The sequence below is a fragment of the Ceratotherium simum genome, chromosome 22 (assembly GCF_057802395.1).
Source record: "Ceratotherium simum simum isolate JZ-2026a chromosome 22, ASM5780239v1, whole genome shotgun sequence".
Classification (NCBI taxonomy): domain Eukaryota; kingdom Metazoa; phylum Chordata; class Mammalia; order Perissodactyla; family Rhinocerotidae; genus Ceratotherium; species Ceratotherium simum.
This window is the reverse complement of record NC_141921.1, coordinates 5,190,823-5,204,990: the sequence shown is the minus strand read 5'-3', so window position 1 is coordinate 5,204,990 and position 14,168 is coordinate 5,190,823. Positions and strand designations below refer to the sequence as shown.

Genomic DNA, 14,168 nt, shown 5'->3' with positions numbered 1-14,168 from the left:
GGCCACTTTGGCTGCAGTGTGGGAAATGGCATTAAGGGGTTCCAAGCTGAGGCAGAGAGGCTAGGCAGGGGGCTGTTGGGGTCATCTGGAGGCAACATGCCCTAAGGTAAGGGCAGTGGTAATAGGGATGGAGAAAAAGCATATGTTCCAGAGCTATGAAGGAGATGGGCACACACACAAATAGTGCATGGGCACACTCACACACCCACTCTTGTTCATATATTGCTAAGTGGTTTATGGTTCTTACTGGTTTAAGCAGGAGTTTTCCCCTATTGTATTCCGACTGATTATTGCTGACATGAGAAAGCTATTGATTTTTTAAAAATATGTCTATCTTGTATTCTACTTTTTGAACTTTTAATTTTAAGTGTTTAGTTGATTTCTTTGGCTTTTCTATGTATTTTTATCTAAGTACTTTTGCATATTGGTATTTTTTGACCCTTCTCTTTTTCCATTTTATTATGAAAATCTCCAAACATACACAAAAATAAAGAGAATAGTATAACAAACCCCCATATGCCCTTCACCCAGATTCAACAGCTATTAAGGTTTTGTCCCACTTACTTCATCTTTCCCGTTTTTGTGTTTTTATGCTGTTACTGAAGTATTTTAAAGCAGAATCTCAGACGTCTTGTCATTTCAGCTCTGCATACTTCAGTATACATCTCTAAAAAATATGGATATTTTCTTACGTAACCACAATGCCATTATCAGTCGTAGCAAAATCAACAATAATTCCTTGGTATACTTTAATATCTAGTATATATTCGTAGTCCTTGTTTATCTCAAAATATCTTTTAATAGTTGGTTTGTTCCAATCAGGATTTGAATCACACGTCACATTTGGTAGTTTGGTCTCAAAAGACTCTTTAATCTATTAGCAGTCTATAACCTTACTCCCTTTTTAAAAAAATGCCATAGACTGTTTTTTAAAAAAATGCCGTAGACTGTTGAAGAAACCAGGTCTGTTGTCCTGTAGAATGTCCCACTTTCTGGATTTGTCTTTTTCCTCATACTATAATTTAACTTACTGCTCTGCCTCTCGTATTTTCTATAAACTAGAGGTTAACTTTGAATGACTAGTTGGACTCCTGTTCATCTTTTCTGTGGGAGGAGGGTGCAAGACTACTTCAAAGGTCGGGCTGTGAAGTGCTACCTCTGTCTGATAGTCCCCTCCTAGGGATGCTACGATTGATCAGAGGTTTGACTGATGACAGCTCATCCCTCCATTATAAGTTTCCCCATCAACCTTTCATCGAATGAGTTCATCCACTGATGATTGTCACCTGAACGAATTATTTCATCATGGGCTACAAAATTTTTTAAAATTCTGTCAATTGTTGCACATTTATTAGCTGAATAAAGAACGTTCCCTCAATAACTAGGGCTGTTTGGTTGTCCTGAAATAGAATATATACTAGAAAGACAAGATAAATGCTTAATTCATTTTCTTCTATTGCAATTTTTGGATTAAGGAGTTGGTGCCTTAGTTGTTCCATTTTAAGCATCTATTGATCATGCTTCTATTTTATGACTTATTGCATTGGCTAGTCCACTGATTCTCCCCAGTGGTTATCTTGTTATCTCAGCCTTTGAGAAGCGGGTCTTCATTTGCACAAGAGCCTTTACATCCTTAGGTATGTGAGTGACTTTCTAAGTGCCTCACATCAGTCCATCTGGTCCTGTACTTTTCAGAAGAGGAAAAGTTTTTCCTTTTGGGTTCTCTTCTCTTGTTCCAGGTCACACCGTGAACAAGATGCGACAACACTCAGATTCGGAAGTGGCTTGTCTTGCCAAGGAAGTTTACACTGAGTGGAGAACTTTCATTGAAAAGCATTTGGATAGGCCTTCTATTGAAGTCCGAAGTGATACCAAAACTGAGACATTCAGGAAAAACGCCCAGAAATTACTCTCAGAAGCCTTGGAATTAGAGGTAATGTCCTAGTTAGAAAGTGATTACTAGATGCTCTTGGTTAAATGAGCCTTGTGCTTTCATAATGAACTTTCATAATCTTAATGCTGTGGCTTTATTCTAACTGGTTTTTTAAGGGTTCTGGATTTGTAGGCATTCTGGGAGACAGTGTTGTAGAGAGTGCAGGCTTGGAACCAGGAAGACCTGGATTCAAACCCTGGCTCTAGTACTTACTGGTTGTGATACCTTAGGCAAATTCCTTAACATTTCTGAGGCTTGATTTTTTTATCTGGAAGAGGAGGATTATAATTCCTACCACCTAGGATTATTGGAAAGATTAAATGAACCATTTATACAAAGGAATAGTGTAGTGCCTGGTGACTAGAAGTCACTTAATGAATGCTGGTTCTTTCCCATGTAAAATTCTTTCCCTTCCCACTGAAGCACAAATCCTGGGGTGGACTCTGTTATGAAATATCAGTGGCAAATAAATAGCTACCTACTGAAAAGACTCTACTCCACCATTTTTTGTCAGTACTCATACCTTTAGCTCTAGGGCATATAATCAGTTGGCTAGACATAATCCCTATCATCTTCATAGCCAACAGTTCAGATGACGTTAGTGGTTTGAGGTACACATGCTAGAAGAAGGATTTTTGCTTATTAACAATAGTATTAATCATCATCAAACAAATCTCATAAGTCAATTAATACTCTAGAAAAATCAGACATATCCATATTTTTTCTTCTTCTCAGGGTATCCCTATTAAAGTATCCTTAAAGAAGAATTAATAGTTATTAGCAAAAGAAGCAATTTGGAAGTCTGGTTTAAATGCTAGATCTGTTACCGCATTCTCTGGAAAAATATTTTAACCTTTCTATCTCAATTATGCATCCACAAAAGAAAGGCAAATGGACTTGTGGTATATCATTACTTTTTAAAAATAAAGTTTTTGGTGTTTTAATACAAACTTATGATCGAAAGTAAGAAAAATATAGAAAGGAAACATAAGATCACCACTGAACCTACCACCCAGACATAATCTTCTTAACATTTTGGTGAATTTCCTGTTTAGTAAATTATTACAGCTCTTTAAATGAATGCTGGGCAAGTTATGATTATCCCAGATTTTTTTTTTTGAGTAAGATTGTTGCCAGTCTTCCTCCTTTTTCTTTTTTCTCCCCAAAACCCTAGTACATAGTTGTGTATCATAGTTGTAGAGTTGTAGCTCTTCTGTATGGGACGCCACCTCAGCATGGCTTGATGAGCAGTGAGTAGGTCCATACCCAGGATCCAAACAGGCAAAACCCCAGGCCGCCAAAGCGGGACATGTGAACTTAACTGCTTTACCACCAGGCCGGCCCCGATGATTATCCCAGATTTATTAAGAGCCAATTATATGTCAAATGTTCCATAAGATATTTTTATTGATTATTTAAATAACATTGCAGAAAATTGACAATTATTTATATTTGTGCTGTATTTTTAATCTTGATCAATATCACTCAGTGTCATTTTGTGTATTCTTTTCCATATATCTTTATTTTTTCATGTTTATAATTTTTAATGTCTATTGATAGTTCATTGAATTAATATGCTATAAGTTTGCTTAACTTTTCCCAAAGGAATCTTTTAAACCCTTGGAAGAAAGAAAGAAATAGGAAGATTGTAAGTCCAATTTTCCAGAGTATCGATTAGCCAACAAAACTTGCTATTTGGTATTTTAAATAAAGTTTATTTTTTAAATAAACCAAAATTATTGCAGAAACGTATAGAGTACGGTTATATAAAATGTAGTTAATGTGGTAGTAAATACCAGTTCCCTGTGGTATCTTTTTAAGTAAATGATAATAATGAAGCTATGCTTGTAAGGATTAATGAGCAGTTTGCCTGCTATATTAAACTCCATAATAATTATCCTTTTAGTTTATCCATTAATTATCCTTTAAATGGCACATCAAGTGGTAAGCACTCAAGTGTTACAAAGCAAAGTTAAAAAAGTGATACATTCGTTAGTGCTTTCCAATGTAATTGGAAAAAATATCAGATTAAGCATAGTTGAATGGTTTTGTTCCCAAAGAGTAAATTTTAAAAATTAAAAATATGTGTCTTACCGTTTTCCTTGGCCAAAAAAAAATCAATCTGTTGTCCTTGCATAAACAGCATTTGATGGTATTTTTATTAGTTTGGTATGTCAGAGAAAATAAACAGTTATGTCAGAGAAAATAAACAGTTTTACATAGAGTTAACTGTTAGCACCTATCATCATCTGAAACATTTCCACATTCGGGTAAATCAATGAACCATCTAATCCAGTATCTGGTCTTTGACAGTAATGAATGTTGAGTACATTCAAATCAGACATCAGATCTCCATAAATGTACTTTATCAGGCAATGGTAAACCATTGAGTAAGTTATTGGCCCAATGACTAAAAAGCCTTTACAATTTGATCTTAGCATGTGTTTTGCAAATCCACCTCATATTTTTTTAGAAAAAAAATGTTTCCATGTTATTTGCTTTAGTCATATCCTTTAGTAGTGAAAGCCACAGATGATGAACATACATACAGCCAAAAGGTGCATCTCTTTATTACTCTACAGGTCTTGCTTTCCAGATTCATGGATTGTTTCCGTGTTCTTGGAATAATGGAATAGATGAATAAAAACTCCATCATTGAGACCCACGCTCCCTTCCCCTTTACTTTCTCCCTTCCAGATCTTTTATGTTCTTCCCTGCTTTTTAGATCTTTCCTCATGTGAACATCCCCTGTGGTGTCATTCTCTTACTTCCCCTTCCTCATTATCCACTCTCCTTCCTACCTCACGGCCTGTGATCATTTTCCTATTATGTCATTAAAAAAAATGAAGCTGATTCTCAAAGTGAGCCTGTATCATTAAGAGTTATGAAACACTGGCTGGTTGGCCCAGTTGGTTGTCAGATGGTGCTAATGAGATCCAGGTCAGGGGTACATCCCCATATGGGACTGTTAGTTTTTTCTTTGTTTAATGGCCTCAGACTGCACCTCTGGCTTTGACCAGCTCTCTCATAAGTGTATTCAAGTGGTCAAAAAGGAGTGTGGGTAGAGATGTACAAATCCAGTCATGCTATTGGAAAACTCACACAAAGTTTGCTTCCAGTGGATATTTAATTCAACAAATGTTTAGTACTACTACTGCTAGTGCCAGGGGAGAATACAAACATAAATGAGTTGCATTCCTGATCCTAAGAAAGCTTACTGTCTCCTGGCTGACAGCCTGTAAATGACTAACTAAATATAAGGCAGGATGAAATATGTCTGAAATAGTGGTACTAGCAAGTGGTTTAGACACACAAAGGACAGAACAGTGAGATCTGTTGGGAGAATCTGGGAAGGTTTCATGGACGAGACACCGGTGAACTGACCTTTGTAAGAGGGGTGGGATTTTGCTAACTAGAAAATACATATAAAATAGAAACATTAGATTTCATATTTTATCTGCTGTGTATAGGATGTTATTGAAAGAACAGGAAAGGAAGGAGGTGTACATAAGGGAAAAGGACATTCATTTAACACATGTTTACTGAGTACTTACTCTGTGCCAGTACCTATGCTAGGCATGGGGAATTTATAAATGGATCCAGCAAGGCATCAGCCCTGGAGGGGCTCACAGTCTTCTGAGGGAGATAGGCAAATACAGTGACAATACAGTGTGGGGAGTTCTGCACTTAAGGTAAACATGTGAAGAAGACCTTCTTCCCTTGCTTTTTAAGAGCTTACAGAGGTGGCAGACATCATCACTAATTGATTACGGCACCATTTCCCACTGGGTCCAGAATTCATGATGCAAGACAGCTCTAGGTGGTCATGTTTTATATCTTCTCCTAACTGTAGCCAATTCATCAGGATTGGACAACTGAGTGACTCACACTCAACTCACGGGTACAAATAGACAAGGAAGGCAAATCAGATTCTTTGTCTGAGAAATGTGACCTAGGAAACACTAAGAAAACAACAGTGGGAGTGTTGAAACAGAAGGGATGTTGGAGGAGTTATGAGACGCAGAAGCTGTCCCTAGGGATGTGTAGAATAGGGGGAGAGGGATTGGTAGTGAGTAAGGCAGATGGGTAGGAGTGAAAGCCTGTGAGAAAGAAGCCAGGCAGATTATGAGAGACAGAGAGAAAGGATATAGTCCCTAAATAAATCCTCGGGTTCTGTTCCCATTCCCATTCAGACAAATGTATCTCACAGCAAAACCTCTTTTTTTCAAGATCTCAGTGAGAAGTCCTTTCCTCCAAAAGGTCTTATGTTAAGCACCGGGTTAGGATCCATAGGAAAGGACTGAACGACTGGGGTAGTTTTGGATTATCCATAGGCAGTTATAAAATAGGCATTCTTCACTTTGTGCAATGAACTTGTTATACACAAGGGTGCAACGTGAATCATTTTCCCTTATGATTTACATTTTAATATCACTGATGTTTTTCTTCATTTCTTCATTCTGATTGGCCTTCATTTAACAGGAGGCATACATGAGAATTGTGAGGTGCTTGCTTGTTCCCGTCACATCGCTGGTATAGCACCTGTCCCGCTGCCCCACGGCTATCTGTTACTGTCTCCTTTCCAGCTGTGAGTTCCTGGAGGGCAGGGGTCAGGTCTTTTCTGCTTCGTGTCTCCAGTACCCAGATTAGGCCAGACTCAGAGTAGTGACTCAGTAACTGTTTGCTGAATGAAGTGTGTATGAGTATTCAGGTATGTGAATTCCAAGGCACTCTCAGAGTTCTTTTTTTTAATACTACAGTTTGATGGAATGCCATGTTCTGTTTGGCAGATGCGCATATACCCTTCTTCCTCTAACAACCACTCCCCTTAAAAAAAAAAGACTTTTTTCTTTCTTGTTATACTGTTAGGCTAAGGGAATCTCTGAACAGTCAGTGCCTAGCCATCCTCACACTGGGATGAGGATCCTCTCTGGCAAATGTTGCTGGATGAATGCTGGGCAGACAGCCACCTTTCCAGCCTCCTAAAGTAGTCTGGTACCAGGCTGCCTCAGGCCGGAGGCTAATCCAGTGCTCACCTAGGAGGCAGTGAGAAGCTTGAGGAGTCTGGGTTCTGGAGAGCCATGGCGCCAAGTCCAGCACAGCCTTGGAGGTAATCAGTCAGTCGTCAGGACCACAGACTTCCCTGAGCACCTTTTGTCTGCTACCCCCAGGCAGATGTCTGGGCCTGGATGTTCATTCCCTCCCTCTCTCTCTCTCTCTCTCTCTCAGTCCTGTTCTGCTCCCTGCTTGGTCCTTATGTCCTTCAAGTCTCTCTTTTCTATTTGTTTTGTTCTGCTGGTCTCTCTCCTATGTTAGGACATTTTATCAGGTGTCAGGTGATCCTTTTTTATTTTTGGTGCATTTTTTCCTTAAACTTTTCTGTTTAAATAGAAATATAGTACATATATAGAAAAGTGCACAAAAGATATATGTGTAGCTCAGGGAATTTATCACAAGGCAAATGCCCACTTCACCTGGCCAGATCCTACTCATTCTCCAGGGGTCAGGTCAGACGTCATTTCCTCCTGAAGGCAGGTGATCCCCTCCTGGGTTGAGTCCCTTTACTGTTCACTGCTGCAGTGGTTTGCACCCTAGCCCTCATTGCTCTCCTCATCCCTGGCACTCAGTACACTTACAATCCCTGTTCACTACTGTCTCCAACTGGGCCATGCTCTCCTTGGAGTCAAGGACTGGGTTGGCCTGTTCACTGCTTTTTCCTAGGCCCAAGCACAGAGCCTGGCACATAGTAGGTGCTGAATTGGTATTTGAATGAGTGGTGGAGTAAGGGGGAAGGAGTGAATGGAAGAAAGGAAGTGAGGGGGAAATTTGTTTCCTGTTTTCAAGGAGCTCACTATCAGGGAAGGCAAACTCAAAAAGTAGATCATTATAATACATGATGAAAATGACTAAGGGAGGCTCAGGACATAGTGGCAGCCCAAAGAAGAACCTTCAGTCCTTTGAGGTAGGATTTGCTTTTTTGCTTTCTGTTTTTTGGCTAAGCTTTGAAATACCAATAGGAATGTGTTTCCTGGGGAAAGGGTGCCTTGCTGAGGGAACAGGTCCCTGTGCAGAGGTAGAGAGACACGTGCACGCAGCTTAGCTTGCTCAGGCCGGGCCGTGGTCAGGACTGGGGAGGCAAAGAGTGGGAGACGGACCTGGAAAGGAAGGTCATGAGGGAGTCCCTGACCAGCAGCCCAATCTGCCCTGGATCCAGACGGTGTGGACAAAGTCCCAGACCTGTCCTGCTGTGATTAGGTCTGGCTTCAGGAGAGCTTGGGCCCCAGACCACCCCAGAATTGCTACAGGTCCCGTCCCCTAGGCCTGCTCTGCTTGGCTGACCCTGCAGAGGTCTCTCCAAACTCAGCCAGTCTCTCCAAATGTGGAGGGGGCAGTTAGAGTGGTGAAAGAGAAGGAACATGAACTTTGGAGTCAAGGGCTCTGGGTCAGAGTGCCCGCTCTGCTTCTTAGTAGTTGTAAGACCTTGAACCTTTCTCTACCTTTGAACCCGTTTCCTCATCTGTAAAATGAGATAATAGGAGTTGTGAACACCAAATGTGAAAAGTGATTTATAAACTGCTCTACACACATATTAGGATCCAGACCCAGGGTTTCTGAAATGCTGTAAGGGGTTAAAAGGCACTTTAAAAACAGAAAAAAGTATGAGCTGTTAGACTGATTTATTATCCTTGGTCTTTGTTTCCTGGTTGGTCAAGTCCAGGGCCCAGTACCGGTTGCTTGGTTGAGGCCAGTTTCCTGTTATTATGGCATGTGTTACCACCCAGCAGGGGTTGTGAGTGGGCCCCGTCACACAGCACGTGGCCTCGTGCCTTAATTGCCAGGGTGGGTTAATCTGCTCCTCCTGTTTCTCTTGTGATGGGAAGTAGATGTCCTTGAATTTCAGCTGATTAATGGAGCCTCCGAGCAGAGTGCTCCAGCCTCTCTTGCTTTTAATCCTTATGCAATGCAAGGCCCTAATTTGATAATTTTGCTGTTTTTTAGATGGATCACCTACTGGTTGAAAATATTGAGCAGGAAACATTTCATCTCTGCTCCCGCCTCATTAATGGGCCTTACCGGCGGACGGTGAGAGCCCTGGTCTTCACATTAAAGCACCGAGCCGACATCCGGGCTCAGGTGAAGAACGGCTCGCTGCCGGTCGGCACGTTTGTACAGACCCACAAAAAGTGACCTGAGGATGGTTCCAGCCCTGGGCTGGGCAGAAAGGAAAACGCACCTCTCTCTGCCATTCAAAGGCTCTTTTGAGTTTGGGTGACGGCTGCTGCTGGCTGTGCTGAATTTTCCCATCGTGCCATTCCTTCAGACAGGGGACGCAGAGAGCCCTGGGAGACAGGCCTGCGGGAAACGCTTCATTAGCTGAAGTGTGCTGGTGCCGCCCAACAGGACGTGCCCTGGCTGTCACTAGGAAGCGCGGTACGGTTACCATCACCCAACACAGTGAAGGGGTGACGGATTTCTCTGGGAGTGTGCCAAGGACACCTCTAAACTTGCCCATGTCAGACAGATGAAGTTACTACTTTATTTCGCCACCCTGCAGGTAACTGAAACTCAATTACCGCTGCCATCACTCGGTCCTGTCCCCCTGAGTTTAGATAGCTCCCGTGCCTCTCAGAACTCCCCTGTCTGTTCTCTTTGCTCTGCCCCAGGGGTGAGCCTGCTGGAGCCAGACAACTACCCCTTCTTCCCAGAACTCACTTATCTGAACGTTTCAGCTCTCCCTGGCAGGCCTTCTGCATCGGTCTCCGGAGCCCCCATGCTGAGGCTTCTAATGAGGAACTGGCCTGAAGCATCGCACGCCTTGGGGTTTATTTGAATACATTGGCTCTCTCGGCTTAGGGCTCTGTAGAAGATGCTAATGAAATTTCTCTCTAATTACTGTAGTAGAAAAATTACATATACATTTAAAAATGAAATACTTCTATATAGACCTGCTTGTACAATTATGTAGATGATATTTGCTTTTTTAAAGTAATAATAAACTGGGACTTTTTTACCCTAAAACAAAAGGTATGGCTTGTTCATTGAAAAGTGTTTTGGGTTGAGAAAGAGTATAGTTGGTGAAAATAATGATTGGACAAGAATTTGAGGGAGACAGCGAGACCCAAGAAGGTTTTAGGTTAGGGGAGACTGGAGCATGTTTGTAAACTGAAAAGAAGGAGCCAATAGAAAGGGAGAGATTTAAAATACAGAAAGAGAGGGGCTGGGTTAAAAAGCAAGGACAGGGAAAAAGAAGGGAGGGGACTAACATTACCTGCCTTCCAAAAGTCTAGATACTTTTCCTAAGATAACTGGTTAGCATTTTCATCGATCTTTATATAGTTTTTAAAAAATGTTTAATCCTTTCACCTGTTTTATTAGTAGATATTGTTTCAGTTTTTTAGATGTCTTCATTTATTCAGCAACCGTTTACTGAGTGCCCATTCTGTGGGGCACTGTGGATACCTAGCAGGAGCTACCAATGAGACCCTGAGGCTCACCAAGCAGAAGTCTCTTGTTCAATCTCCTACTGCTGGTAGCCATTGGAGCAGAATAGTAATTGAGCACTTACCATGTGCTCAGCACTATGGTAGACATTTAAAATAATAATAATAATACCCCATTAAAGATGAGAAAAGTGAGGCTCAGAATGGTATGGTAACTTCCTCAAGGTCGTACAGTTAGTGAGTGGCAGATCTAAGATCAAAGCCCAGAGCTCTTTGACTGTATACAATCTCCCTGGTTGATTTCATCCGCTCTCATGGTTTCAATCATTATTTACTTGCCGATGACGCTCCAGTTTGTATCTTCAGCCCATACCTGTCCCATGAGTTTCAGACGATAGATATCTCCTAGATGTCCCATGGGCGTCTCAGATGTAACGTGTCTTCTCTCATTTGGCAATACTGGCAACCCAGGTACTCCAGCTAGGAACTGGGGGTCAGCCTAGACCCCTCCTCTCCCACCCTCACCCAACCAAGGCCTGATGGTTTGACTTCTCACGTGTATTTAGAATCTCTTGCCTCTTCTCCATCTCTAGTACCACTTCAGGACTTTATCCTCTCCTGCCCAGGTTGACTACATGGCTTCCTAACTGGTCCCTCTGCCTCCAGTCTTAACCTCTTCAAATTCACCTTTCTATGCTAGAAACAAAGTGACTATCAAAACTGGAAATCCACCGTGTCACTCCCCGTCTGAGCACTTCCATGTGCCGTTTTCTCTCTCTGGAATGCGGCTCTCCACTTAATTTGCCCTGCTGCCCCAGCGTAATGCCCTGTGTACTGTTCTATTGTGTCTGCGTGTTCTGTGCTGCTGCTGTTTTTTTTTTCTGCTGGGAAAGATTGGCCCTGCGCAAACATCTGCTGCCAATCTTCCTCTTTTTTTTTTTTTTCTCCCCAAAGCCCCAGTACATAGTTGTATATTCTGGTTGTAAGTCCTTCTAGTTCTGTGTGAGCCGCCACCGCAGCGTGGCTGCTGACAGACAAATGGTGTGCTCCTCGCCCAGGAACTGCACCTGGGCCGCCAAAGCGGTCAGAGCGCCGAACTTGAACCGCTAGGCCGTCAGGGCCGGCTCTGTGCTTCTGCTTTTGATTCTGTCTCCCCACTAGATTATAACCTCCTGAAATCAGGAATCCTGTCTTATTCACCTGGGTATCTTCAGTGCCTAAAACAGTGCTTGTCCCGTGGTAGTACCCAGTAATATTTGTGGGCTTAATGGCTGTCCATGTGTCCATGCCCTTGCTGCTCCCACCTTTGTTTCTCTTGTGGTCTGTAATCCACAGAGTAGCCAGAATGAACGTTTTAAAATGTAAAACAAATCATATCTCTTCTTTTTTTTTTTTTTTGTGAGGAAGATCAGCCCTGAGCTAACATCCGTGCTAATCCTCCTCTTTTTTTTGCTGAGGAAGACCGGCTCTGAGCTAACATCTATTGCCAAGCCTCCTCCTTTTTTTTCCCCCAAAACCCCAGTAGATAGTTGTGTGTCATAGTTGCACATCCTTCTAGTTGCTGTATGTGGGACGCGGCCTCAGCATGGCTGGAGAAGCGGTGCGTCGGTGTGCGCCCGGGATCCGAACCCGGGCCGCCAGTAGCGAAGTGCGTGCACTTAACCGCTAAGCCACGGGGCCGGCCCTCATATCTCTTCTTTATCCCTTCTAGTGGCTTCCATCTCACTTGGAGCAAAATCCCAAGCCCTTACCATGTCTTACAAGGGCCAGTGTGAACTGGCTCCTGCCTGCCTCTTTGACTTCATTTCCTAACATTCTCTCCCTTTCTCACACCCCTGTGGTTCCAGTGGCTCCCTTGCTGAACATACATACCAGGCGTGCTCCTGCCTCAGGGCCTTTGCACTTACACTCATCCCTGATTGCAGTGCTCTTTTCACAGATATCTGCATGTTCATTTGACCTCATTTGATTCAGGTCTCTGTTTGCCTTATCAGAAAAGCCATTGTTGACTGCTCTAAATAAAATATCACTCCCTCCCAACCATTTTTTTTTGGTGAGGAAGATTAGCCCTGAGCTAACATCTGTTATCAATCCTCCTCTTTTTGCTGAGGAAGATTGGCCCTGGGCTAACATCTATGCCCATCTTCCTCTACTTTATATGGAATGCTCCCACAGCACGGCTTGATAAGTAGAGCACATGAACTTAACCACTACGCCACCGGGCTGGCCCCACAACCATTTTTTAATGCTCTACCCTGCCTCATTTTTTTTCAGAGTATTTATCACCCCTTGAGAGAGTTATTTATTTCTTTATTTTCTATCCCTCCCCCCCCACTTCAAGAATTAAGCTTCATGAAAGCAGAGTCTTTGTTTTGTTCCCTTCTGTATCTCCACACCTAGAACAGAGCCTGGCACAAGCTAGGTCTCCGTAACTATTTTATTGAATAGTTGAATGACTAGTTGTAGGTGTGCAGGAAAGGCATCTAATCCAATCATGGAATGCTTCCTGGAGGAGGTGATACCTGTGTGCAGTCTTAAAGGGCAGACGTAGTTAATTGGCTGGTTGAGGTGTATGCCTGGCAGAGACAGCAGAGTATGGAAAGACTCAGAACTGTGAGATATCTGGAAGGTAATTGGTATGGCTGGAGTAGAGGACACATGTAGGAGAGTAGCTGGAGATGAGACAGGAGAGGAAAACAAGGACCAGGACCAAATTTGAAGGGTCTTGAGCATCAGGGGAAGGTGTTTGGACTGGTTAGTAGGAACTGGTGGGTTTTTTGTTAACAGGCTGTGTGGAAGACAAGCTGGAGCGGGGGAAGAGCCTGGCAGTAGGAAGCCTCATTTATAAACACCCAGAAAGTTCTGCCAACTTAGGAACCCAGAGTAAGTTGAACACAAATTGCTCTCTGGCTGAAAGGCTTCAGTGGTGATAGCTGGGAAGTAACGTGATTACAGAGATGTGCTCTGGAGATTGGGAGAGCAGGCTGGCTTATTTGTGGCTGTTTCCTCCTTGATGCACGTGCAGAATTTCCATGAACGCTGCTGGAGCTATTCCGGGTGCTCGCCGAAGGGAAGGAGGCTCGCAGACTCCATCCAAGCTGGCCCACCCGCTAAGAAGCACCTCTGAGCTGCAGCCTGTTAAAAAGAAAGGGTCAGCTCCTGACATGGGGTGAGAGATGTTCCGAGGACCTCTGAGTTACCTGTAAGTCTAGGCATGAACATGTCTTCTCAATGTGTTCGGTTGCTGGAGGAAATTTGGGGAATTAAATACTGTTAGAGTCTGCTCCAGCGGCTTATTGATCCTTTTCTTGTGGTGGTTAAATTGGAGGTCCTGGTCCTTTGGGTAGGGACTGAGTCTTTATTTTCATTCATTCACTCAACAGACAAACGTTGCCCATCTGCTGTGTGCCATGGACGAGACAGGCACTGGGGAAACTGCGGTAAATGAGAGCTAATCTCCACCCTTGAGGAGTCTTAGTCTGGTGGAGAGACAGACACTTAGGTAAATAATCATCGTATAGCATATTCGGTGTTCACTGTAGATATTTATTTTAAATGTTGAGAAAGTGGAGAAAGGAGTGATTAACACCATTCTAAGGGAAGCAGAGTCTTCACAGAGAGTTAACATTTGAACCACGTCTCGAAGGATAGTTCTTAGCAGAGGGATCATGATGTCTACAAAAGCATAGAGATGTGAAGTGCGTGCCTTGTTTCAGTAAAGGCAGACAGTATGGATGGTGGAAGCCTAAGGTTCTTGGGAATGATGGAGAGAAATGAGGCAAAAAAAGTAGCCA

At 42.8% G+C, this 14,168-nt stretch overlaps 1 protein-coding gene across 2 annotated transcripts in view; it reads left to right on the top strand.

Moving 5' to 3' along the window:
- TCEANC2 (transcription elongation factor A N-terminal and central domain containing 2) overlaps positions 1-9,974 on the top strand; it is a 34,955-nt gene extending 24,981 nt beyond the window's left edge. The window contains exons 3-4 of one of the 2 annotated variants that reach the window (XM_014793793.2): positions 1,740-1,933; positions 8,933-9,974. In XM_014793793.2, coding sequence (XP_014649279.1) covers positions 1,740-1,933; positions 8,933-9,121 — 383 coding nt within the window. In that variant the 3' untranslated portion in view covers positions 9,122-9,974. The remainder of the gene's footprint in view (positions 1-1,739; positions 1,934-8,932) is intronic. The other variant, XM_004438588.3, reaches the window with a different exon arrangement.
- The last annotated feature ends 4,194 nt before the right edge of the window (positions 9,975-14,168 follow it).